Source organism: Triturus cristatus, chromosome 4_1 (genome assembly GCF_964204655.1).
Source record: "Triturus cristatus chromosome 4_1, aTriCri1.1, whole genome shotgun sequence".
Lineage (NCBI taxonomy): Eukaryota > Metazoa > Chordata > Amphibia > Caudata > Salamandridae > Triturus > Triturus cristatus.
Window position 1 is genome coordinate 476,965,840 of NC_140585.1, and position 26,599 is coordinate 476,992,438.

Here is a 26,599-nt window from a genome sequence, read left to right on the forward strand (position 1 = left end):
GGGGTCCGCTACTGCTCGAACAGCCAGGTCTTGAGTTGCTTCCTGAAGGAGAGGTGGTCTTGGGTCAGACGGAGGTGGATTGGGAGGGAGTTCCAAGTCTTGGCTGCCAGGTAGGAGAAGGATCTTCCTCCCATGGTGGTTCTTCGAATGCGTGGAACGGCGGCGAGGGCGTGGCTGGTCGATCGTAGCTGGCGGGTGGGAGTGTAGAAGGTCAGGCGGTGGTTGAGGTACCTGGGGCCCAGGTCGTGGAGGGCATTGTGTGCGTGGGTGAGGAGTCGGAACGTGATTCTCTTGCTGATGGGGAGCCAGTGCAGGTCTCTCAGGTGTCCGGAGATGTGGCTGTGTCGGGGGATGTACAGGATGAGACGTGCGGAGGCGTTCTGGATGCGTTGGAGTCTTTTCTGCAGTTTGGCTGTGGTTCCGGTGTAGAGGGTGTTTCCGTAGTCCAGTCGGCTGGTGACGAGTGCCTGGGTGACCGTCTTCCTGGTTTCGGTGGGGATCCATCGAAAGATCTTTCGGAGCATGCATAGGATGTTGAAACATGATGACGAGACGGCGTTGACTTGTCTGGTCATCGAGAGGGAGGAGTCCAGGATGAAGCCCAGGTTGCGTGCGTGGTCCGTTGGTTTGGGTGTGCTGCCCAGGGCAGGGGGCCACCAGGAGTCATCCCAGGCAGAGGGTGATGATCCAAGGATGAGGACTTCCGTATTGTCTGAGTTCAGTTTCAGGCAGCTGTTCATCATCCACTCGGCTACATCTTTCATCCCTTCGTGTAGGTTGGTTCTGGCGGTGGCTGGGTCGTTGGTGAGGGAGAGGATCAGCTGGGTGTCATCAGCGTAGGAGATGATGTTGAGGTTGTGTTGGCGTGCGATGGCTGCGAGGGGGCTCATGTAGACGTTGAAGAGGGTGGGGCTGAGTGAAGATCCTTGTGGTACGCCACAGATAACTTCGGTGGCCTCGGATCTGAACGGGGGGAGGCGGACTCTCTGGGTTCTTCCGGTGAGGAACGAGATGATCCACTCTAGTGCCTTCTCTTGGATTCCGATGTTGCTGAGGCGCTGCACTAGGGTGCGGTGGCAGACAGTATTGAACGCTGCGGAGAGGTCCAGGAGGATGAGGGCCGCTGTTTCTTATTGTCGAGCAGGGCTCGGATGTCGTCAGTGGCTGCGATGAGGGCGGTCTCGGTGCTGTGGTTGGCTCGGAAGCCGGACTGCCGGACTGCGAGTGGTCGAGGGATCCGATGGTTTCTTCAGTAGGGCGCTGAGTTCGGCATGCTTCCAGCTCTCCGGGAAGGTGGCGGTGTTGATGGAGCAGTTGATGATGTCCCGGAGTTGGGGTGCGATGACGGAGTCGGCCTTGTTGAAGACGTGGTGGGGGCATGGGTCGGTTGGAGATCCGGAGCGGATGGTGTTCATCGTGTGGATGGTGTCTTCGGTGCTGACCGGGGTCCAGGTGCGGAGGGTGGTGGTGGGGAGCGTCGGTTCGGTGGTCGGGTGCGTGGTCTGTGCGCCGAAGCTGTTGTGTATGTCGGTGATCTTGTTGTGGAAGAACGAGGCGAGTGAGTCGCAGAGGTGTTGTGAGGGAGTGATGTCGTTGTTTCCGGCGCTGGGGTTGGAGAGCTCTTTGATGATGCTGAAGAGTTCCTTGCTGTTGTGTGCGTTGTTGTCTAGTCGTTCCTTGAATGCTGTCTTCTTGGTGGTGTGGATCAGCTGGTGGTGTTTGCGGGTGGCGTGCTTGAGGGTGGTCATGTTGTCTGTAGTCGGGTTTTTTCACCAGGCTTTCTCGAGGGTACGGCAGTTCTTCTTGGAGTCCTTGAGGTCGTCGTTGAACCAGGAGGCTTTCTTGCTGCCGGGCCTGCTGGGATGTTTTTTCAGCGGTGCGAGGTCGTCAGCGCAGTTGGTGATCCACTCTGTGAGGTTGTTGGCTGCTTGGTTGGGGTCCGTTGAGCTGGCGGGAGGGTTCTGGCTCAGTGATGTGGTGAGCTGGTCGGTGGTGATCTTGTTCCAGCTCCTGCGGGGAACCTGTTGCGGGTGGTGGTGAGTCGTGGTCCTTCTGATGCGGAAGTGGACGCAGCTGTGGTCTGTCCAGTGGAGTCCGGTGGAGTGGCTGAAGGAGATGTACTTGCTGGAGGAGAAGACTGGGTCAAGCGTATGTCCGGCGTAGTGGGTGGGGGTGTTCACCAGTTGCTTGAGTCCGAGGATGGCGAGGTTGTCCAGCAGGGTGGTGGTGTTGTTGTCGTTGTTGTTCTCCAGGTGGAAGTTGAGGTCCCCTAGGAGGATGTAGTCAGCGGAGGGGAGGGCGTGTGGGCTGATGAAGTCTACGATGTCTTCGCTGAATTGTGTGCGAGGTCCTGGGGGTCTGTAGATGAGGGTGCCTCTGAGTGTGGTCTTGGGGTCGGTGTGTATCTGGAAGGGAAGGTGTTCAGCGGCTGTGAGGGTGTCGTCGGAGTTGGTTGTGATGCGGATGGTGTTCTTGTGGACGATGGCGATGCCTCCTCCTGTTTGGTTGACGCGGTCCCTCCGGGTGATCTTGTATCCGTCCGGCATAGCGATGGCGATGTCGGGCGCTGAGGAGGCGTTCATCCAGGTTTCCGTGAGGAAGGCGACGTCTGGAGATGTGGTGTCGAGCAGGTTCCAGAGTTCCACGGCGTGTCTGTGGACGGAGCGGGTGTTGAGCTGGATGCACTTCAGGTGGTTGTTGCTGGTGCTCGGCTTGGCGGGTGTGGTGCAGGTCCGGATGCAGGAGAACTTTGCAGGATTGGCAGGTGAAGGGCCCGTGGGAGCGATTTGGGGTGGCTCGGTAGCAACCGGGGATCCAGCCGGTGTTGAGTGCATTGAGGGTGGCGGCATTGTAAGTCCGGCGGGTGGGCTGGCATCTGCGGGGGCCAGGGGGTCTGGCGCTGGGCGCGGAACAGGTGCGGACGGGCGCAGACGGGCTTGCCTTTGGTGCGCCTTCGGCGCGCCAGCGGCGCACCCGCTGCGTGCGGCCGCCATAAGAGGGTAGAAGGGGAGGAGGGGTCAGCTGGGAGGCGGGAGGGTAGGCCCTCCAATGGGAGAGCAGGTGGGCGGGGCCGCAGGGGTGCAGCGGCGGGAGAAAAACATGGGTGCGGGGAGGCGAAAAACGGCGACAGCACAGGTAACAGGACACGGGGGTACAAAAGAGAAAAGTGGCGAGGGAACGGCGACAAGACAGGCAACAGCACACGGGGGTACAAAAGAGAAAAGGGGGCGAGGGAACGGCGACAAGACAGACAACAGCACACGGGGTACAAAAGAGAAAGGGTCAGTCACATGGGGCGAGGGCGGGAAAACGGCGGGAGAAACGGCAGAGAAGCGGAGGAAAACGAGCTGAGGAGCGCCGAGGGGCAAGTCCAGGAAGCAGGACACAGGTCAGGTGGAGTTGCAGCGGCTGGGGGAGTGACCAGCCCAAGGGTCAAGGGTCGCTAACTTTGCCGCGCAGCGGCCGCCATAAGAGGGTAGAAGTGTAGGAGGGGTCAGCTGGGAGGAGGGAGGCGGGAGGGGAGGCCCTCCAATGGGAGAGCAGGTGGGCGGGGCCGCAGGGGAGCAGCGGCGGGAGAAAAACACGGGCGCAGGGAGGCGAAAAACGGCGACAGCACAGGGAACAGGACACAGGGGTACAAAAGAGAAAAGGGGCGAGGGAACGGCGACAAGACAGGCAACAGCACACGGGGGTACAAAAGAGAAAAGGGGGCGAGGGAACGGCGACAAGACAGGCAACAGCACACGGGGGTACAAAAGAGAAAGGGTCAGTCACACGGGGCGAGGGTGGGAAAACGGCGGGAGAAACGGCAGAGAAGCGGAGGAAAACGAGCTGAGGAGCGCCGAGGGGCAAGTCCAGGAAGCAGGACACAGGTCAGGTGGAGCTGCAGTGGCGGGGGGAGCGACCAGCCCGAGGGTCAAGGGTCGCTCAGTACAAAGTGAGTACTGTTGTCTGTAAAAATTTCTGTAGGTAATCGCTCCAAGACACACAATTTTTCAAGGACCTTATTGTGTATTCAGTAATGGGTGTACTGACAAAGGGATGAAATATCCACTTCAAGTGGTAGTCAGTTAACATGATAAGAAATCTCATGTTTGTAGGTAAACGAGAGGCTGTGCAGCAAAATCCATTGCAACCTTATCCGAAGGTAACTTTGGTAAGGGGACCGGCTGTAATGGAGCATTCATAGTTTTCCAGTGTTTGTTTGACAAAAGGCACTCCTAACACTTCTCTATTATACATTTGACTTGGGCGTCTAATGATGGCCACCAATAATGCTGTTTCAAACAAATTTGTTAATCATCTGATGCGCCTGGCGATCAGTCTGGTTTTGGTTGTGATTTTTTTTATGGCAATAAATCTGCTTGAAAAACGAATCTTTTGTCTCACTATAGCCCCTCAGGTAATATTCACTCCATTTTTTATTACCACATTGTGAGAACATGGATTATTAGTGGGGGGATGGTAGTCCACCACAAGAAATAATGGCACTTTTCTTGCTAAGTTCATAAAAGGTTTGGTAATTTTAACCTGAGCTCAATCCCCCTGAAACAGACTGGCTTAAATTGAAAAAATGTGTAAAGCATTTAAAAGTACCAAAGCAGTAAATAAAGATTATACTGCAATTTATAACGATAGGCAATAATTTAATGAACAAAATCACACCAAAACAACCAAAATTCAATATGGGGAACCAGAGTTATGAATTTTAAACATTTGAAATATGAATAGTGCAAAAAAGCATCAGCCATGGGCAGCTGCTCAAGCAAGGCAGGGAAGGTTTGAGGCCAACTGCGATGGAGCTTGGGTTGGATACGAGGACCAGGTTGGTCCTGGTTAAAGAGTTTCCTTCAGACTTGGAAACATGTATGGGTAAACAGTGGTTGGCGTCCATTCACTAGTGGGGAAAGCTGGATCCAATGTGAGGCTCGATGAAAGTGGCTTGCTGAAAAGTGGGGTTCTGGTGCAGTTTTCAACAAAGGCGGGAAAGCTCCAAGTGGGTGAAGTCAATGCATAGGAAGGCTTCATTTGGGAGCTGCACTGTGAAGCCCTATGTGTTCATACTTAGAAACTGTTCTGGAAGTCTGATCTCCTTTGGCAAGTCAAACCGGCTAGTTGAGGCCAACAAGTGTTTCTATGGCTGAGACCATTTTGCCATGCAGAAAGTTGACCAATAGTTTCTAAGTGTTACCAATTGCAGTTTGAGGATGGGGAGTACACTCTTAACACCAGCCAAGGTTCCAGGACCTCGGGGGGGGCACCCCTTGGGAGTTAAGACTCACTCCTACAGAAGCCACCAGCAGGGTCCAGGGCAGGTCCAGTTGAAAATAGTCAGATGGCTCTTTTAGGAAAATGGGCTTCTTTCTGCTTTTGGGTCCCTGTAGCTTAATAGGAGGACAGCCCTTGGAGTCCACTTCTTTGTCCTGGGTACAAGTGAACGCAGGTTTAAACAGCTAGTGAAGTCATTCTGTCTTCTACAGGTTCACTTGTGATCTGGAAATGATTCTCAGAGGTGCCACATTTGTGCTGGGCACTAGTCTGTTTGCCTAATAACGGGGTGACTCCTGTTAGCCCCCTAACAAATAGGGAAAAAGTTCCCAGGGTTAACCCTGCCCACTTAGACAGCTGTTCCTGTGTGCTCTACTGCAAATAATCCCAGAGTGCCTCCTCTACCTAACTCCAACAGGGCAGAACCCTTTTCCCTTGTTCAGAGCTCCTGTGCCCACCCTAAAGGTGTTGCCAGGGAAATGAGCAATCCCTCATCTGTGGTCACTTAATACTGATTCTGGCGGCATCACCTCTCCCACTAGTCATAGATTCTGGATGCCTAGGAACCGGTCACTGACGGGTTAAGCATCCTTTAAAGATATGCAAGGGTTTGGCCATCCTGTCAAGGGAAGGTCAACCTCTCCTGACACCCAAAACCTTTGTATCAGGTCTACGAGACAATTCACACCTCATTAAGGAGCTATTCAGCTCCTGTATGACAGTTGGAAGCTCAGATCAATGGGCTCGTAAAGGCTTTAGGTGGGTTAAAGGTTAACATTTTAAAAGTACAGTTAGAAAAACATTTATTACAAATCCAGCATTATCAATGAATTGAGTGTAATAAATATTTTGAAAAGTCCAAGAATCAGCGTTTTATATAGTCCCGAAGCAGAGATAACATTATTTACTTTTATTTATGCAACCCAGTGCTTTCATATGGAACAGCTAACCCTGCAAAAGTGAAAATAGCTTTAGGTCATTGTCACTGTAAGTACATGTTCATTATTAAATGTTTACCAGTTATACTTTTGAATATCATGCACCCTGCCTTATGGGCATTTAAGGCCTATGTAAGAGTGCCTTATTAATATTTGAAAGGAGGGTTTAGGCCTGTGCAAAGGAGTTATTTTGATAGTCGAATTTGCAGTGTAAACCTGTATAGCCAAGTTTCAAGTGGTAGGCTTGCGATCCTGTTTTACACTGTTACTTTATTGGTAGCACAGTAAGCACTGAAGTCTAATAGTGACATTAAACCTTTAGGCACAGGTACACTTTGTGCCATAAACTAGGGACTTATAGGTAAATTAAATAAGCAAATTAGCAGTATTTTGGCATGGTTTAAGGATCAGACCACATGTACTGGGGCCTAGTTAGTAGGTCCCCAGTGCACAGAGTCAAAAAGCCAGTAGCATCAGTCCCAAACAAAATGGGGGTGTTCATTGAAAAAGAGGCATTTTCTTACACACATGCTTCCTAGCAGCTTTTACATTGAATCTAAATGCTCCCAATCTTGGCAAAAAGAGATCAGGTGAAACAATTCAGAAAAGCGATTGCCTAAGAGCACACAGTGGGGCAAATGGGACGCAATTATATATATATAAAAAAATAAAACTGGTAACATATTTGCCACTAGACCACTAGATTACAATAGGGGTGGCAGTGATTTGAGGGAATTATCTGTGTTATCGGCCCTGCCCAACTTTAGAATACAGTATTTATTGCAATTACTATTTACATCATATTCAGTAGTAAAGTTGAGATAAGATATTCAATATCCTTGTTTCATGGCTAAAATATACCCACTGCACCAGGTCCTGTGGCAGTAGGTAGTTACTGGGCAGTATGTGTGGTAGATACTGATATTTAGCAATGGTGTTTAAAAGCTTAAGACTATGTTTTTCCATTTGGATACTGGATTTCTTTGTTTTCTAAACTTCTCACTCGAAATGTATAATAGTGACAAGTCAAGGCTAACTCCAGGAGGTGGTAAAGGGATTAGAACTCAAATATGATCTGAATAACAATCACACTTGATAAACTCAATTTTCAGCAAAGTTAGAATGAAACTCCATAGATGAGACTCATATCCCCTCTGCTTTCCATCAGTGTCCTGTGAAGTGAAAATAGAAAATTGGCCACCCTACTTGGGTCTTGCAGCACTACACCATGGCTGTGAGGCCCAGGGTTAAGGGGTCCTCCCATGGACCTCACGGGGCTGGATCATATCTGTTAAACCCTGGGAAACTGGACTCTTCTCCCCTTGGCTTTGTAGCTCTAGACCATGGCTGCAAGGCTCAGTATAGTAGGGCCCCCTCCCATGAGCTTCATATCACTAGCACAGGGCGTTGAGGCCTAGAGGATGGGGCCACCCTCTGCTAAGCACTGCAGGACTAGATTATAGATGTGCGACCTAGGTGAAAGTGCCCTCTTCCCCTGAGCCTCGAAGCTCTGGGTCATAGTGAGGAAGCCCACATGAGGGAGCCCCTCACCTGGGCTTGCAGTGCTAGACCTTTGTTCTTAGGCAGAGGGCTTCCCTTCCCTGGGCCTCACAGAGCTAGACTATAGTTGCGAGTCATAGGGAAGTCGGTGCCCCTACCCTTGACTTCTTAATTATGGTGAAGCTCTGCAAGCAATGGCGGGGGTTCCCTCCCTTGGACACTGTGCTTCACCATGACTGGGAGGACCCTCCCTTGCACAGCATAGTACCATTGCTTTGGGCATGGGTCCATGTCAGGGACATAGTCATCAGTAGTGCAGCAGGTGTAGTGGCAGAAGGACTCAGGGCTATTAGGTGCCCAATATACTCAAATTATGGCTATAAAAGTACTATTCACCCAGTGGATATGGGTGACACTTTTACTTTGCACCATGGCATCATTGCTATGTTCCTTTCAAGTGTCTTGCAGCCATGTACCAGCACTGTGAGGCCCAGGATAGACCAACTTACCCTCCCCTTGACCTCTCATCCATGTATTGGTGCTTAGGGGAGGGTCAGCCCACCACTCATTGGCTTTGCAGCACTGGACCATGGTTCTGAGGCCCATGGGACTTAGCTTCTCTCATTGGTGTATCGATCAATAATACAGCAAGGACACTGGAGCACAGGGGTTTTAGATGCCCAATGTTCCAAAAATAGTTCTGTATTTTACAGAACTATGGCTGCAAGACTTGGGGCCAGATGTACGACCATTTCATTTAGCGCCTCGCAATTTGCGACACATTGCGAGTCGCAAATTGCGAGGCGCTAAATAAAATGTACAACAGTGTGTTTACACTGTTTTGCGATTCCCAATGGGGTTGTAAATTGGAGGCTCATTAATATTAATGAGCATCTCGCAATTTGCGAGCCCATTGTGAATCCGAGCCCTCCCAGGAATGGTGGCCTGTTGGGCTCAGCAAACCACCATGTCTGGGACTGCTTTTAATAAAGCACCTTTTTTTTTTTTTTAAATGCAGACCGTGTTTATAAAAAGAAAATTGGATGCATTTAAAACAACAACAAAAATGAAACGTTTTCGTTTCTTTAAGGGCAGGCAGTGGTCCTTGGGTCCACTGCCTGCACTTAAAAAACTTATTTTGCATGCATTTGCAAAGAGAACGGGGTCCCCTGGGGACCCCTTTTCATTTTCAAACACATTACCACCTACTTGAATTAGGTGGTAATTGCGAGTGTTGCTTTCGCAAAACATTAGTACATTGTTTTGAGACCCGCAATTTGGAAAGGAGCGCCCCTTCCAAATAGCGAGTCGCAAAACCTATTTAGCGAGTCGCAAAAAAATAGCGACTCGCTAATTAGGCTATGTACATGGCCCAATAGGTTTTTGCATCGCAAAGAGGTTCGCAAACCCGTTTGCGCATGCAAAAACGGGTCGTACATCTGGACCCCGGAGTCTCCTCTCATGAAGCGATGCTTTCAGTAGTGCATCAGGTGCAGTGGCACCAAAGCCCAGGGGTGGTATGGGTCTAATTTGCCAAAATTATGGATGAACCTTACATCCAGTCACTGGATGGGGGAAGAGAAAGTGAACCATTTACCTTACTTTCCCCAGGGATCATGACACCCTTCCTACACCACTCATCCCTCTCTCCTGGTCTTCTCATCCATGGCCCAGTACTGTTAGGCCCAGTAAATTAGGATAATATGGTGCAGGGCTGTCCCTTACTGTAGATGTTTTCCCTGCCTCGTGCAAGACACCAAATGTTCAACTTTAGTTTGCTCAGCCACGGGACTGCTGCTGCAGGCTCATGCGCTAATGAATAGGGGACGTAAAACAAACAGGCCAGCTGAAATGCCTAGAGCATCCCAGTCCTGAAGAATGTTTCTTTATCTCTGGGTACAACCACTGTGCAGTGGTATAAGGGGCCAGTATTTGTTAACATGGTGGCTGTGACAGAGGACTTGTAGCACAGGTAGGGACCTGATCAGACTTGCTGCATCATTTAAATGCATTTGGACATGTGCATTCCAAGTGGGCTGCAAAGATCAGAAAAATCATTGTATGCAGGAGAAAATTAAATATATCTCCAGACTGTAAATTGAATCTGCACAATGCTTACTTACAAAAGGAAATGTGATAGTTAGAAGGTGGATTATTATTTGAGGAGGATGTTCACCGCAAGTAATAAAGGTACTATTCATCTTTGGTCCAGTAAAGTATTCAGTCATTTATATCTGAGCTCATCCCTCGTAGCCATGTTGGACTGCAAAAAGTGTAAAGCATTTAGAAGTACCAAAACAGTTAAAATGTCAAAAGCACAACACAATAAAAATCCAACTGCAAATTATGAAAATAGAGAATGATTTAATGAATAAAGTGACACCGAAACCACAAAAAGTCCAATAAAAGGAACCAGAGATATGAATGTTTAAAGTTTTAAATAAATATAGTGCTAAAAAGGCATTAAGCTCCAATGCAGGTAATGTAGTCACAATAGACTGGGACCTATGCACAACTTGAGGCCGACAGCGATGGAACTCGGGTCGAATACACCAACCAAATTCGACCCAGGCAGAGATTTTATCAAGTCAGTCTTTCAGCAGGGCAAGGCAGCAGGTTGTATCCAAATAGGGCATCAGATGGTCATTGGATGTGATCCCGGTGAAGACAGGACAAGCTCTGAATGTGAAAATTCAAAATTTGTATCTAGGGAAATCTTACAGTCCGCCGGATACTTTTTGTGCCTCAGTCCAGTCCAGTTTTCAGTTTTCGAACTAAGTTACTATTTTGGAGCTCGTATTCCGCTAGCAGGGCAAGGCTGCTTGCTGCAGCTGAATAGGACTACACAAGGCCGGGGACCTTATCTGCGAGGTCCTGCTGAATTGTCACCGAAGAAAAGCTCCAAGTAGGAGAAACCTGAATGCTCAGCCCAGCACAATGCACCTTTTGTTGTATCGGCTTGGCATGTTTGTCCCTTTGGATGTGTTTAGGGCAAAAAGTCACAGGTTTTTCAAAAATGTTAAGGGGAGGATTTTAAAAGTTTACAAATGAGCCCTGCTCAACTTACCCTTGGATTCCACTTCTTTGTCCTGGGTACAAGTTAGAGCAGGCCAGCCCTTCAGGTCTCATCATAGGTCTCACACAGTAGGTGCAATCCTCCATCTGAATTGGAGGTCAGTAATTATTGTTTATGTTGTGTGCATATTCATTCTGAGCACTTAGGGGCATATCAACAACCACCGGCGATAATTATCTCTAAGCGCACTTAGCGCTAGGATAATTATCGCCGGCTAGCGTGAATTTTTATCGCTGAGATAGCGTGCTATTAGCAACGCTTATCTCAATAGCGATAAAAATCCTCACGCAAACAGTCTAACGTGAGATTATCGCTGGAAACCCAGCGATAATCTCACGTTACCTTGTTGATAGGGACAGGCAAACTTAGCCATGATATCCTCCTTCCATAGGATATCATGGCTAAGTCAGAAAAATACCAGATGTAAAAAAGCAGCGTTAACCGCGGTTAGCGCTGCTTTTTTTGTCTCTAACAGTGTTAGCGACATTCTTGATAATAGAAATGTCGCTTAGCGACATTTCTCCTATTATTTTACTCTGGAACGCCCCCTTTGCATCTCATTAGAGATGCAATGGGAAGAGTAGAGTAAAAGGGTGCTAACATGCATATTTGCATGTTAGCACCCTGTTGTTGATAGGGCGCTAGTTTTATCTCTCCTTTTTTGGCTTTTAAAGCCAAAAAAGCAGAGATAAAGCCCTTGTTGATATGCCCCTTAACTCTTTGTGTAATGAATCTCATAGCTTGAGAATTTGGAACACCTATAGGTAAGTGTTAAGGCTTAATTCAGAGTGGTTTTAGGCTAATTTTACCAGCAGGATATCAGGTTACAGAAAATGCTTCTTTCACCAGTCACTTTATAGATCCCATTTACTGATTTACAAATATCAGATGTCAAATGCTCCAGTGCTATTAGGAACAGCAATAAAGGCAGGAGAAAACCCTGTTTTGGTGCCTCCATAACTCTGGAGGGTATCTGAAATGAATCCATTGTTATTAAGTGCTGCAATTTAATTGTTGATATAGCCATCCTATTTCCGTAATAATCCGAAGTCAGATCCTGCTCTACAATAATTTATGAAACAAGTATATCGTGTTAGAGAGGTCAAAGGTCTCTATATCTAATGAGACTGGTAAGGAGACTCTTTGTCTCTTCCCTGACACAGCAAAGGTTGGAGTATTCTGAAAAGGTGGTTTGATAATCTGCCTGGGACAAATCTCACTTGTTTTTAAGGCTTTACAGTGATACATGTTTTCATAGTCCATTGGTCAGCACCGTAGCCAGGATCTTCATGCCTAGTGACACAGGCAAATAGCACCCACAGCAGGATTATTTTTTTAGTTCGGGTGTAACTGTAATAATAGCCTTGCTGTCTGAGCAAAGGCCACTCCTGGATAATGCTTTGACAAAGAATTTGGATAGCGGAGGTTACTGCATTATTTTTATAAAGTTCAGTCGACCGAATATTCTCTCCAGGGGCATTGTTAACCGTCATTGCTTTGAGTGCTTCCTGAATTACTTGATAAATTATTTCTTCTGAATGTCCCCTTCCAGGAGACCTGCTGTCTCTTGAAATAGAGTCAGTGAAGAAGAGGTAGAGATCTTTTAGAAACACATTCTCCAGGTATTCTATATCCATGGTCGTTGAGGTGTAGAGTAGTAAGAAAACTTTCTGCATTCTGCAGTGATTTTTATTTATTCATTATCACACTGCCAAATGAATATTGTATCACTGGTATCGTTCTCAATTTCTAGCTCTGTTTCAGCCATCGAGCTAGCAAATGTCCAGCTTTCTGTCCTTGTTAATATTTGTTAGAAACTGGGTCCCTGGTTGACTTGGGTGGAAGCCCTGGTTAAGCCATAACCACAGTCCTAGTCAGGGTAAGTCACAAACACACCCTATATTAACATGTTCTTACCTGCAGGTAGCTGGGCACTGAGCAGCCAGGATTAACTTAAGAGGCAACATATAAAGTATTTCCGAAACACTTCAAACCGTGAAAACCCCACACCAAAAGATTCCACACCATGTTAGGAAAATAAAGCTTAATTTGACCAGAGTTATGAAGTTTTAAAGGAGAAACTGAAATGTACTGCTTAAAGGATTAAAGCGCCAAGTGGGTCTATCTAATCGCCCCAAGCTTGGGTCCAATCAAAAGTTCAGGCAAGCCATGATAGAGCGCCGGTCAGGTACAGGGACCAGCCTTTTCCCGCTGCAAAAGTATCGTAGTTGCATCTTTGGTGGTGAGCAGATACAGAGATGCTTCATCATCGGAGAAGAGATGCGGGGACCAGGTGAAACGATGCTTTCTCATTGATCCGCAAAGGTAGGCAAAGTATTCGTTCTGTGCCGCGCAACGGAGAAGATGCATCGAGAATGGAGTAAATGCGCAGCGCAGTTGGCAATGTGTCTGAGTTGATCCTCACAACGGATAAAATGCACTAGTTTTGAGTCCTTTGCATCGACGGAAATGCATGGATTCTGCTGGAGAAGCACTATAACCCACTTCCAAGGGCCCAGGACTGGATTAGCACCACTTGACAGGGCGGACTCACAGATGGCAAAGTCCCAGTGCTGTGGCAGGTGAGTTGGAAGTCTTTTGTATTCCTGAGACTTCATTCAGGAGATAAGCCAGCAAACCCTTGGAGTCACAATCTGGGTTTAAGTGATGTGGATTCAGTCCTTCACACCGAGGCAAGAAGGGCAGCAGGTCATAATAGCAGAGCAGGAGTTCAGCGGAGTGGCAGTCATTTCAGCAGCACAGCAGCCATTCATCCTGGCAGTCCTTCCTCCACAGGTCCAGAAGTGTACTAAGGTGGTGGTGTCAGTGGTCCAGTACTTATACCCAATTGTGCCCACTGAATTGGGGGAGACTTCAAAGAGATGCCTTTGAGGTACACAGAGTCCCTGTCCATCCTGCCCTTGCTCCAGACTCACTACAGGGGTGTATGCAGCCCTTTGTGTGGGGTCAGGACACACCCTATTCAGGTGTAAGTCTGAGGCTGTGTCCACCTCCCCCTCCCATCCTTCCCAGAATGGCCCAGCAGGATTTGGATGGCCCATCAAGTCACAACTAAGCTCCGTTTGTGTGTGGCTGTCTAGAGGGAATACACAAAGCCCAGCTGTCACCAAAATCAGATATGCAATTAGAGACTGGTAGCATGCACCAAATGGCTAAAGTAAGAAAACAGCAACTATCTAGAAATGTAATTTTCAGATTTGCAATTTAAAATCTGATTTCACCATAAATTGTGATTTTAAATTGTGATTTCAGAGACACTAAACTTGGGGGTCCAATCTCTTCCCAATTGGTAATTACAGTTATACATGTAAGAAAGTAATCCCAATGTTATCCCATGGGAGAGATAGGTCTAGCAGTAGTGAACAATACGAGCACATGTAAAACTTAGAAGTACATGTCCTGTTTTTTAAATACACTGCACCCAGCCCTTGGGCTGTTCAGGGCCTAACTTAGGGGTGACTTATATGTATTAAAAAAGAAGGATTGAGCCTGGAAAGAGGTTTAAGTTGCCAGGTCGACATGGCAGTTTAAAACTTCCCACACATACTCTCCAAAGGCCGACCTGAGACATGTTTAAAGGGCCACTTAAGTGGGTGGCACAATCAGTGCTGCAAGCCGACTAGCAGCATTTCATCTACTGCCACTGGCACATGTGGTGCACTTTACTAAATGAAATATGTCAATTGTGGATAAGCCAATGTGACCATGTTTTAAGGAGAGAGCACAAGCACTTTACTACAGGTTAGCAGTGGTTAAGTGCCCAGAGTCCTAAAACAAAAGCTAATTCAGCAAAAAGGAGGAAGGCAAAACCTTTGCTGGTGACCCTGCAGAAAGGGGCATTTCCAACAATGCTGTGTACATGGTATTTGAGTTAGGGCTACTCAGCCTTGAGAAAGTAAAACTGAATTCTAATAGTAATCTGTACAGGCAGACAACAAAATGAGTTTTCTCCTTGACAGGGGCATAAATAGAGCTTATCACTATATGTGATTTGCGAATTGCCAATTTGGACTGAGTATAGTAACATTTGGTGTCAGTATATGTTTTTAAAATTTGAATCGGGAAGCTTTTATGAATAAGTATTGCTACACCTCCTTTATGTGTCCTAAGATCTGATGCTGAAATTACTCTACCTATCCAGTCTCTCTTTTGATTAATTGATTTAGTTGGTGATTAATGATTCTTTTGAGTGAAAGGCTATAGGTTTTTAGTAGAAAGTTAAGAGAGGACTTTTATCAATAAAACGTTCACTAACAATTCATAATTCTTTGCCCATATTTATTGTCTCTGTCCAGTTACCATTAGGAAAGGGAGATTTTTCTTGTGCATGGGAAAGATAAAAAACACAAACAGAAAACTCTGGTCAGGAAAGCAGATGTTTTTCCGTACCTAGTGTCCACAATGGAAGAAGGATAGGGACGAGAGTTGGGAGTAGTGAAAAAATTTGTATTTGAAGAAATATATTATTCTCAGTCGCACTTGACATAAACTTTATACTCTTTTTTATCTCTGTCTGTTTTCCCAATGCTCTTTGCTTCAAAGCTTATATGTGGTGGGGGGAGGTCTCTGACTGATATTGTGGTTTCAGTAGTCTCCTAGTTGCCAAAAAGGTATTTAATCCATCTAAAGTGTTATGGTGCTGCTGAATGTTTCTTTTAGGGGTCTGACTTCTCTCCATTACACAAAAATGCTGATTGAGAAACATAGTTTTGTTTCCAAAGTGGTGGGGCTCTGCCTCTGAGCTATGATGGACCCTGAGGGTTGCTCCTGTTCAACAGGAGATGGCAGTGAGTATTACAAAGATATGGACATTGTTTCCAGATGGCCAGGAAACATTTCTACTCTTCTTAGACCTGGTACACCCTTGTAAAACAGGATGTAGTTATCAGCATTACAGCCGGTTCCCTGGGTCCATATTTGATGTCCCATTTCCATAGCATCAGAAGCAGTGCTAAGAACCTTTTCCTAAAGATGTTGGTCTTCCCGGAGAAGAGAGAATTCTACAACCCTTCTATTGATGGGCCAATTTTTTATTTAGTACAAAGTACAGGATATCTATCCCCTGCTGGTGTTCTAGTATCCAAGTAATTTCTGGCCTTGGCCCATTCTGTTGTTGTTTATTTGGCCCATTAGCTGATTATTTTAATTTTTCTTATCCCACTCCACCACTTCACTTGCACTACACATATTCTGATTTTTAGTGCTCCTTCGTAATTCGTAAGTTGTAGCACGCCTCAGTCCGTAGAGGGCTGGGAGGACCCCAATGATGAAGCATGTCACCGTGGGGAAACCCTGGTGAGTGAGGGGACTCAAGAAAGAGTTATTTTTTTTCCTTTCTTTCAAATTGGTGTTGTCCAGGATCAAGTCGATTTCTGACACCGCCCATATACCCAGGTTAGGTTCCTTTTACTTGACCTGCTCAGGTTGTTGTTTTGATAGCAGCCTGAGGATAACAGGCAACGTGATTGAGTGACTGGTGTAAAATTGAGTGCAATAGCATAATGTGAGTAATCTATTTTTTAAATGAATGATATAAAAGCAGCATGGTATAGGTTTCAACTGATGCAAACTTCAGGGGCTTTTGTGGCATAGATCGCTTGATGCAAACGGTGGAGTGGCAGAGAGGCCACCCAACCAAGTGCCAAATTCCCGGTTTGTCTTCGGACCCCTTGTCAACCTTGCTATTCCAGTGGAATCAGAGAAGTGTGGATGCACCATCCGAAGGCTGTTTACGGGTCCCACCTTTTCACCATGACTCTAATTTCAATGTGTTCCCTTGGGATTGCAATGGAATAAATTAGACTAACTTTATACATAAGCTAATGTATAAAATTAGCCTGAATTTATTCCATTGCAATACACACTGAGAGTCATCTTTCAGTACCAAGCTCACCCTCTGATAATGCTGTTTTTCCTTTTTAATTCTCGTTCTCAACGTGGTACAGATGGACCGTATCTTCTCCCAAAGCAGATTTTCTAAGTTTCAGCTTGCAATTCTTGGTGGTCTAATAGCGATTCCATTAAGGATTACTTCTGTCTGGGAGTTTTTGCAGTTGCTCGCTATGTCTGGATACCGGAGAGCATGGAGAAAAGGCTCTTCCTAAAGACAAGACCCGGTCTTCCCGAGCTGGACAGCAGTTCCCTGTGGGCTGCCTGCTCAGGCTGCTATGTAAAAAATGTAGCTGCAGTCCTGGAGTACCTGAGCACGGAGATCCTTGAGCTGGCTAGGAACTTGACCCGGGACAACAATAAGGCCTGCATCATCCCCAGGCACCTCCAGCTCGCTGTCCGCACCGACAATCCCAACAAACTGCTGGGCAGAGTCACCATGCTCAGGGAGGAGTTTTGCCTAATATCCAGGCCGTGCTGCTGCCCAAGGAAACTGAGAGCCACAAGGCAGGGCCAGGGCAAAGTAAGCAAGTGAAGCATCACAACCAGACTTGCCATGCCTGGACACATATGCGCCTGATTACCCTCACGGGTGATTAGCCGCTATATGCAAATCCAGATTGATTGATTGATTACCCTGTGCTCAAAATGGTTAAAATCCTTCCTCACCATGAACTCTATGCTTATGTTTCCTAAATATGAAACGCTCTGATATACTCCCAAAAATGTTCTTTGGTTGAGCATTCTGTTGTCTGAAAAGCACAGATGGTAAACGTGTTTGTCATTGTATTGTTCCTCAACTATTAGGCTATTGCAATGCTTCTTCTTGTAATTCTGATATTTATGTTTATTTTTGTAAGGAAACTTAGAAACCGCTGCCATTGTGCTATCCAGAGCCATCTCTAACCTTATCTACATCTACAGTCGAAGCTTTAATACAGACTTTCAGACAATGGCTGTGCCTAGGAGCATTGAATGCTCAGAGGTCGAGGCAGATTCACGACTAAGTTTCACTTTATATTCCGGACATAATATTCCAGAGGAGTGGACAAAACGGTAAGAAAATGGAATACGCAAATGCAACAGAGAAAATAAAATACGTAATACAGTGTCAAATAATTCTGTATCTCGTACCATGTATCTATTAAGGATATATTTATATTGCAAAATACACTTGGTGTGCATTTTTGGGAATGTCTAATATATTAGAGTAATGTAAAACAAAGTGTATTTCCCCTCTGTAGGAATTAAAAACAAATTAACATGCAAATGACAGTGGGTTCCATTTCAGGACATTCATAGCCTTTATGTACCTACATAATTGTTGCAGGGATTCTGTTTGGAAACAGAACTGCGCCTCGGCTGAACAGGAAATCAGATTGTGTGGACTGAGTCTCTTTACCACATCAGTACCAGTAGGCCCAAATCTGACTAGCTCACAGTGTCTCACCTGCATTCCTTTACCTTTCCAGAGTTACAGGCGATTTCGGCAAACCTAGAACATGAATCTCCAAGGGAATCATCGAAAGAGATCAACACCTTTTGTTCTCACACATGCATGTCCATAGTAATCAAAGGAAAAACACAAAGGAATTTTACAATATATTTATTGAAACTATCATAGTCTGTTTTGAAGCATGTGTGCTGCAATTAGGAAACGGAATACAACTGAGCAACATAATCACCACTTCTAGCAGACTGTATACAACGAAAAGCCCAACCGTGGCATCTAGCTAGGCCTACCCTCACTATGTTAGCACAGGGATATAACTGTGATCTTTGGGATTAGCACTGAACCCCATACCTAGTTTGTGTAAGAAGGTAGTCTGCATCATAGGTGTAAATTCAGTTTACGCAAGTCTGCTGCCTCTGTTCCAAGACTGGTCTCTCTGCTGGAATACTTCTCTCTGCTTTCCATGGGGCGAGACACAGTTTATATAATAAAAACTATTGTGTTATAAAACTATAGCTGTGCTACCCTGTTGTTTCAAAAAACGGTAGGAGATGTTGTTGACTGTGCACAAGAAAATAGTGCACCATGTTGTTCGGCCTTGTACGAAATGTTCAGAATGAATCCCAAAATTAGTCACTGAAGAACAAATAATGTATGCAGCGTATTTCTAAAACAATATCGCGTCACAAAAACAAATATGTGAGTAGCTGTGCAAAGCAAAGGCAGCATAAACGAGCTTATGTGCAACCAAGGGACCAAGGGAGATCCAAAGTGGGCCCAGAATAGAAAACACTACATGGTCACTTAGTCAACACTTTACATTCATGTGATTTTTAAATACTTAACTCCGATTCACAAACGTTTAAAAAAAGTAGGACATTTGCCTCTTTTGGGTTAAGTTTATGTTGGGTGACTGCTGTTCTTAGATGTGTGTCCTTAAGTTAACCTTTACACTACACGTGTTTCCAAAGTCAAGGTTTACCCCAGCATGGGTGTTGTGTTATTGTACTAAAGGTGGGGACGTTCAGTAAAATTCAATGTAAATAATGTATTAAAGGTATAGAAAAACTAAATATTTTTTTAAAAATCGTGTTCACAGACTCCAAAATGTTGTGTAGAAAAAGCATGTGTTTGTCATTTAAGGCACTGGCCTCTTGAAAGCTTGCTTGGCAGTTGAGAAGATCAAGAATTAAAACAATTGTCTGCAAATTATTATCTCAATCACAACAGAGTGAGTTTTTGAATAACAGAGGTTTTGGCATCTGAAATGCCTTTCACAGTAAAGTATGAAGTTGTGCAAAGTATCAGCAGACCTTAACCACATAATCTAGCAAAAGAATTACATGCACACCCTTAAAGGAGGATGAACAGTGGACTTGACTATCACCTGATTTGCAGATTTAATTTACGTATAATTCCCCTGCAGTATAGTATAGCATATACCCAAAGCCTGTAAAAGAAATGCTACTAGTGGGTCTGCACCACTTATTGTGTCACCCACTTAAGGAGTCTCTCAAAAGAATTACCAGGTCGGCCATTGAGCCCGAATACAGTTTTTAACTGTAATAAGGCTTGGCAAAATAGCAATTTTTCCAAACAGGAATCTCCTTTTTTACTGCACCTATAAGGTAAGGTTGTCTTATTACATTTAATAAGTGCTAACTTTTGATTGGCAACAGGTAAGCTTTAAAAATCCTCTTTAAGAGTGTAGTCATATTATAAGTTACAATTCTGAAAATGTCAAAATGTCTTTTTCCTGCCCTAAACTAGTTGGAACCTGTAGCCTATCCTGGGTCACATAACTGGGTGAAGTTGGCAGTTGGACTTTGTTTATCCCTCCCAGACAGCCACACGATAGTGAGATTAGGTTTGCCTGGATAGACAATCATCTGACTGGATGGCGGGACGGAGCTGGACACAGCCCCATTTGCAACTGAATGGGCTATGCTCTGCCTTCACACAAAGGACTAGTCACTTCTACATTGTTCATGCAGCCAGTCTGGAGCCAGGGTAGGGGAGTCAGGAAACTTCAAGCCCTTCAAAAGGAATTCTCTAGAAAACTCTATTTAAAAGAAGGCACCATGTATTAAAATGGACCCTTAGACCCACTCTTCAGTTCACTTTCTAGACCTGCAGAAGGCCTCTGAATGCCTGCCTGCTGCTGTGTACTCCACAAGACCACTCTGCTGCGCATGTGCTGCCTGGAGCCTGCCTTAAATCCTCAAAGACCTGCCCTGCTGCTTGAGTCCTGCTTCATCACCTGCCCAGAGGACTACAAGAAGGAGTCCGAGGGCTAGTTTGCTTGCCTCAGGGACAGAAAAGGCTCCCCCCATCTTAAACCCTCACATTTGGATCTAGTCTGAATGAGTTCTAACCCCCCAAGTAGTGCCCCTCCAATCCTAGGCCCATGGTAGTGGTGGGAAAGGTGCCCAGAAAGCCAAAATCCAAAACTCTGGATTTGGACAACTTTTGGCTAAAAAATGCATTAAGAACCGTGGGAAGACTGGGACCAACCTGCTTGTCTATTAGCCCAAGGTGCATCACCGGTCAGCCTGACTTTGCAGCAGCTCACGATACATTCCCCTCCACAACAGCAAATCCTATTCAGCGGTCCTTCGCCAAAGCAATATCTTGCCCTATGGAACTCTTGTCAGCTACAGCCTCCAGCTTCGCCCTGCTGAAGATTTTTTACTTCAAAAAAGTGACTAAGTCAGAACTTAGAAATCTTCACAGCAACTTCAACCAGCAGCTCCCTGATGCCGATGCTTCCTCCTCAGATAGCGCCAGCAGTTTGTCTTGCTGAACGTTACCTTCTCAAAATATTTTCTTGTATTTCCGAAGGTAAGCGCTGACCAGGCCCAATACACGCTTTGCATCTGACCCGCGCTCCATCTTGGTTAGCCATATTTTTGGACTTTGACCCAGTCTCAAGCAACTAGATGTTAGTGGTTGGTGCTATGATCTTTTAGGTGCTCGTTTTTACTCAAAACTTAAAAAATTCATAACTCTAGGTCAACTGATTGGATTTTTAGATTGAGCATGGACAGCGCATGCGCTGCTCTGCGAGGCATGCTGTATTGAAGTTTGTACTTTGAGTCCCACCCACTCTCCGCCAATATTTTTCATTGGCTTGTGTCGTTGTCCTTCGTAAATGCTGGCTTCTAACTCGTTAATAGGCTTGTTAGTACCGCCTTGTCTTCATATAAACCTCCCATGGTGACTGGACCTTTTTCTTCTGTTGCAACACTGTATGTCTTATTTATCTGTAAGCACTATTTTCTTTACTGAGTTTCTCTTACTGTAGGCAGGAGGTGCAATAGCTTAAACTCTCATAAATACGAGAGCTATTGCATTGCAAATGCTTGTTGTTGTTTTGATGTCAAACAATTTATTAAATGTTACTCTATTTTTCTAAATTGGTGTGGAATTTTTGTTGTGTTGTGTTTTCACTTTATTACTGTTTGTGTCCTGCATATATACTTAAAACATTGCCTCTAAGTGAAGCCTGACTGCTTTTGCGCCAAGCTACCAGAGGGATAAGCAACGATTAATTTAGGACTTTTTGTGGTTCACCTTGATAGGGATTGTGGATGATGTTTGAACAGTGGTTGCACTCCCACTCCCACTCCTTCAACCAACAACCCAATTTCTCACAACTCTGAATCAGTGTTGGTCATATAAAAGACTACATTTTTCTACTGGAACCTGAAAGGAACCAGTAACAGAAATAAAACATTCTTATGATAGGAATGTAAGTTGAAAATGAATTATGCGACAGAGTAGCAGTTTAGTCCGCTCACTAAATGTGTGTTAGCCAGAGCTTGATCAGCTACAGCATTTTAGCCTATGCTTCTGAGGAGCTGCAGGTTGAAGAAATAGAGTAGCAATAGGTACACACCCATTTCTGGAGCTTTCTGGTAAATGTCAGATTATTAAATGTCAAATGTGAATCACGTGGAATACTATCCTAGCCTCCAGGGACCAGTACAGAATGTGGCAAATGCCTCTCCTATCTCTCCTAAGACAGGGACTGTAAATGCCACATCAACTCAAGAGTGAAAGGAACAAACAAAGAGGATCTGTGCTCTCTGTCTGCAACAAATTTAGAAATTCATCTCTAAAGACTTCAGTGTGTGAAATATAAGATTGAGAATTAAATTCTGGTTAAAAAATGGGGGCTTGGCCGAGCCGAGCAGCAAGATGGCCGCTTAGTGGAGTGGCTCTGCCGGCCGAGCACATCATATGACAAATATCGGCTAACTGGCTGCTGACCCAAGGGCACATACTCAGGCATCTTAAGGAGTATCCCCTGCTGTACTAATTGCCGAGTTCTGATCCGCACTGTTACACTGATAAGTGCAGGACCAATGTGGTAAAGCTGCGGCCTGTTCCAGGCAGGCATGCTGTGGAGAGCACAATGTACTGGGCGATCCTGCTGCGTGCTGCGGTGAGACTCCCGACATCGGTGAACCTTCCCCCCTGGGCAGTGGAGCTCCGGGTACGGGAGGGGGTGTGATGGGTGCTGCCTCGGCGAGACGGAGGGACCCGGGGCCCAGTGCATGAACAACGTGGCCTGCCTGGAGGCCGAGGGCTGGGCGGCAGCCTACCTGCTGCATCGGTCTCTGTGAGTAGCTGGGTGGGGGAGCGGCGTAGGACAAAATGCGCGAGAGGGACCTTGCTGGCAAGCCCCTTGCTGGGCCTGGAGACGGACTGCTGCCCACCTGTGGCAGCAATGCTGCGGCGCCGTGTGTAGACTGAGCCACATCAGGACACACATCCCGCCGATTTCGCTGTCTGGGCCTGCAGGGAGAGCTGTGGACAGCGCAAGGGGGTATGAGTAACTTGCCTGACAGAGCCGGGTGCGGCCAACCGACCTCGGGGAGCGGGTCTTCTGCTGGTCCTGGTTGGGAGCCGGGACGCGACCTTCCCCTTCTCCCTTCTGCTGGGCATCAGCACCCCTACAGCCACGAGGACACTACGCACAGTGGGGACTCCATCGTGCGGTACTGCGGTGGGGGGCGGCCCAACGCCGGTACAGTGGGATTAGTGGCGCCTCCCCGCATTGTACGGCTTTCCCTAAATAGTGGGCCCTGACATCGTGGACATACCTTTGACACAGCCGAAACCCTGCACCATCCTCTGCGCAAGTAGGTACGTGAACATTGTAGGCTGAGGAGCCTTGCTGTTACTGCGCACCCGGCACGATGCGCACCTCACTGCAGAGCAAAGATTGCGGGCAAAACGCATGGCAGTTGGTCACCCCGCCTGCTAGACAGAAGGGGCCTCGGACTTGCTCTCGGGCGTTTGCATGAGAGGGAGTCTGGGGGTAACGCCCTGATCGCAGATCTGTTTGTGGACACTGGGTCTGCCCTGCCTGAAGATACCGCTTGACCCGAGTGCTGGGGCCTCGTGGGATTGGCCTGCGCTGGAGCTGCAAAGAGCCAGATCCACTCCGGATCATGCCAGAGTTCGCTGACGCGGGGGCAGAGGTGAGATCAGCATCAGCAGAGTTGGCTCCCGTATCGCACACCGTCTTGGCGCCCTCCCCTCTGTCTCCTGGCGGGGGCCTCGAGGGATTGGACTCGCTGTCTCCATGTACGGGGGTGACGCGACGCCGCTGGAGATCCACCATGGGGAAAGCGGACAACAAGCAGGCCAAGATCTCCTTTGAGAAACGAAACACGCATTTACAGGACTCCGAATACACACAAATAATGTTGGTGCCTGAAATGCAATTAGAGGCGGAACAAGATGACGACATCAGAACCATGATGCGGGAGGTGAGGGGCAGCCTGCGAGCAATCGATAGCAAACTGGACTCTCTGGTGCAGAGAATGGACCAGGTATCCCAGAGAGTAGACAAACATGAATCCCAACTTGACACATTGGAAACTAGGGTACCAGACTCGGAGGATCGACAGGAGGAGACGCAAGGACGCCTGCTACGAATGGATAAGGTGCTAGAGGTCAATAAGGCACGCAACGAAGACCTAGAAGTGAGGTCGAGACAAAATAACGTACACATAACGGGCGTTCCAGAGTTCACAAATATTAACAACATGGAGCGCTTTGTAGAGTAAATGCTGAAAGAACTGTGCATTGAGGAACTATCTCCAATGTTTCTTGTGGAACGAGCCCACCACACTCTGGGACCTCTGCCCCCCTGGGGGCCTTGCTGCGACCAATCTTGGCATGATTGTTAAACTATAGAGATAGGGACACCGTCTTGCGGGTGGCCAGGGAGAAAGGAGAAATCCAATACCAGAGGAATAGAATTGCGCTCTACCCAGATTTCACCCAGACCGTCCAAACTGCACGCAGAGAATTAATTCCCGCCAAGAGACTGCTCCAGCAGGTGGGCACAAAGTACTCAATGATGTACTCTGCAAAGCTTAAAGTGCACACGGGGGACACACCCCTGATATTCACCGAAGCAAGCGCTGCCCTGAAATACGCCAAGTGAAATGCCAAGGAACAACGCAGCCAGGGCGGGGTGTCCTCGCCCTCCTCCAGCAACCAGCTAAGTGACAATGACTGATGTCGGGGGGTTATGAACCCAAGATGCGGGACTGTTGTAACACTTGTAACCACAAATATGTTCATTTACGCCGCACTTTGTTCAGTTCCCTTGGAACTTAATGACTGTTCATATCTTGAATCCTTGTGCCAGAGTTAACCAAGTATGCTCAGCCACCCTGTTCTTATGGGACAGGGCAGTATGCAGGCAACCCCACGCCCCTATGGGATGATTCCCTGTTGCCCCGTGCTTCAAGGGCTTTCATGCGTAGTGAGTTGTTTCATAAGGGATGCACAACCTGATTGGGGGGGGTTGGTGTGGGCGGGGGGAAGGTTGGGAGGGAAGTTATTGGGTGTTGTTTGTTGCAGTACGACTCAATCCTAAAACTAATTTGTCATCTAATGAAGGGCACAGCACTCTGTCCGCAATTGAGACTCGCGCACAACGATAAACCCATGTAGGGCACTGAGTCGCCTGGCAGGGGAACTGGGAGTCCCCGGGACAGGAACCTCACACACACACCCCACACCACCCAGCAAAGCCTTTTCACTGTCTAAACTCTCCTTCATAACCTGGAATTTGCAGGGTCTAAATGGCCACAGCAAGGCGTGGCTGGTACAATCCTACTTGGTCAGGCATGAGGTAGATATCTGTCTCCTGCAGAAGACCCACCTCAGGGAGGCAGCTCGCTCTTGGTTAACCACCAACAGATGGAGCGAGGTACATACAACTAGTTACTCTAACTACTCCCGTGGGGTGGCAACTTTAATACACAGAGGTGTGCCCTGGCAAACACAACAAACGGTATGTGATCCAGAAGGTCTGTATCTCATTCTAAAGGGGACATTATTTCACCAGCCACTTATTGTGGTCAACACATATGGCCCGAACATGGACGACCCCACATTCTTCCTACAAATTTGACATAAGGTCCAGTCGATGGGAGACGCTGCCATTCTTTGGGGTGGGGATTTTAATATAGTACTGACACTGACCATGGACAGGAAGGTGGGGGCCGGTGCTCATCACCCTCAGGCGGTGGCAGCCCTACACAGTATAATATTGGACCACTGTCTGGTCGATTCATGGCGAGCGCTACACCCCATGGCCCACAAGGGGACGTGCATTACACAATATCACCAGGCATGGTCCAGAATTGATTTCTGGCTACTGACTAGAGACTGGGTTCAAGATGTCACTCACAACTCACGGACTCTCTCTGACCTTGCCCCGGTGGCTCTGTTGCTTTCGGTCCCGAAGCCCTATCAGCAGCCGTTTGCATGGCGCCTGCCCCCAAGTGCAGTACTAGACTCAGCCTTCTGTGAAAGTATCAGAACGCACATTAGGGAGTACTTTGAGCACAACAATGGATCAGTGACCACGGAGGATGCACTGTGGGAGGCATTCAAAGTGGTGATAACGGGGCACTGCATCGCTGGTCAATCTGGGCTGCTCGGCCACATTCGGGTCTGTCTGGGCATACTAGAAAGGGAACTCCATGATTTAGAGACACAGTACTGTGCGGCACCATCCCCCTCACTTCTGGCTAATATGCGCACCAAACTAACGGCGTATCAGGAGGAGGCAGAGTGCGAGACTAAATTTCTACACAAACACGCAACAGCGCGTCGGTACGGGGAGGGGGACAGGCCGGGCGAGACGCTTGCCAACCTACTGCGGACACCCAGTGGGTCCCCATTTATTACCGAACTGGTCCCCGCAGATGATGCAACAGCGCGCTCCTCACCAGATATTCTGGCAACTATGAGAGGCTTCTATGCGCAACTCTACACATCTAGCTCCAGCCCCCCTGACGCTATCCTGTGGGAATACTTTGACTCCATTGAGTTAATCCGGTTAAGTAGAGCACACCCATGAGTACTTAAAGACCCCCTTTATGGTGGAAGTTATCAAACAGGTCATAGGTGGCCTACCTG

General features: G+C 47.2%; 1 protein-coding gene across 11 annotated transcripts in view; it reads left to right on the top strand.

The window, feature by feature from the left end:
- The window catches only part of PIK3C2G (phosphatidylinositol-4-phosphate 3-kinase catalytic subunit type 2 gamma), a 2,048,585-nt gene that overhangs the window by 892,283 nt on the left and 1,129,703 nt on the right, over positions 1-26,599 (top strand). For all 11 annotated transcript variants that reach the window (XM_085652678.1, XM_085652687.1, XM_085652677.1 and 8 more), the window contains one exon: positions 17,553-17,748. In XM_085652678.1, coding sequence (XP_085508804.1) covers positions 17,553-17,748 — 196 coding nt within the window. The remainder of the gene's footprint in view (positions 1-17,552; positions 17,749-26,599) is intronic.